The 640-nt window shown below is 28.3% G+C and overlaps 1 protein-coding gene across 9 annotated transcripts in view; it reads right to left on the bottom strand.

Annotated features, from left to right (window-relative positions):
• The window catches only part of foi (fear-of-intimacy), a 39,882-nt gene that overhangs the window by 27,836 nt on the left and 11,406 nt on the right, over nucleotides 1–640 (bottom strand). For all 9 annotated transcript variants that reach the window (XR_001342883.3, XR_010844966.1, XR_010844967.1 and 6 more), the window contains exon 3: nucleotides 420–600. Coding sequence is in view for 5 of the 9 variants with exons in the window: in XM_067052806.1 (XP_066908907.1) it covers nucleotides 420–598 (179 nt within the window). In the remaining 4 variants the exon portion in view is untranslated. The remainder of the gene's footprint in view (nucleotides 1–419; nucleotides 601–640) is intronic.

Genomic DNA, 640 nt, shown 5'->3' with positions numbered 1-640 from the left:
ACATTTGTCCATTTTTTTATGATATACAAAGAAAAGTATGGCAAAGTTTTTTTTTCTTTCTTTTTAGGAAAGCACTTACTTTGTATAGTATACCAAATTAGTTTTAATATAATCTAATTCAACAATAATTTTAAGGTTATTTACATTTAAAACATGTGCTGTGATTCAGCTATTTATTATGTATAATATGTGAGTGTAACTAATTAACTGAGTGCGTAATCTTCATTATACATTGTTCTATAAGTGCAAAAATATGTAGAAAAAAGTTTTATACTATACGATTATTAAATAAATATATCACACTGCAGAATAAACTATAGAGCTAAGTGAAAGTAAAAACAATAAATTAAATCAAAAAGAAAGCAATTACCAAAATTTCATAATTTAAATATCATTCTGAAGAAGGATCATCGACATACCTTTCAATTAGCAGGACATTATCGGGAGAAGTTTGTAAACTGTTTTCTCTACTATTTTCATAGGAAGCTTTTAGGCCTCCTCCGAGGTGTGTGTTGTTAACATTGTGATGTGAGGAGCAATGTGCGTGTGTAGCACACAATAAGCACAGCATACAAGCTCGCACCAATTCGGATACCATGTCTAGAAAATATTGAAACATAAAGTACTTTTTTTTTTTTTT

The sequence above is a fragment of the Halyomorpha halys genome, unplaced genomic scaffold (genome assembly GCF_000696795.3).
Source record: "Halyomorpha halys isolate HHAL.00 unplaced genomic scaffold, Hhal_1.1 Scaffold171.1, whole genome shotgun sequence".
NCBI lineage: Eukaryota > Metazoa > Arthropoda > Insecta > Hemiptera > Pentatomidae > Halyomorpha > Halyomorpha halys.
Note: the sequence above shows the minus strand (reverse complement) of the source record. Positions and strands in the feature narration are given on the sequence as shown.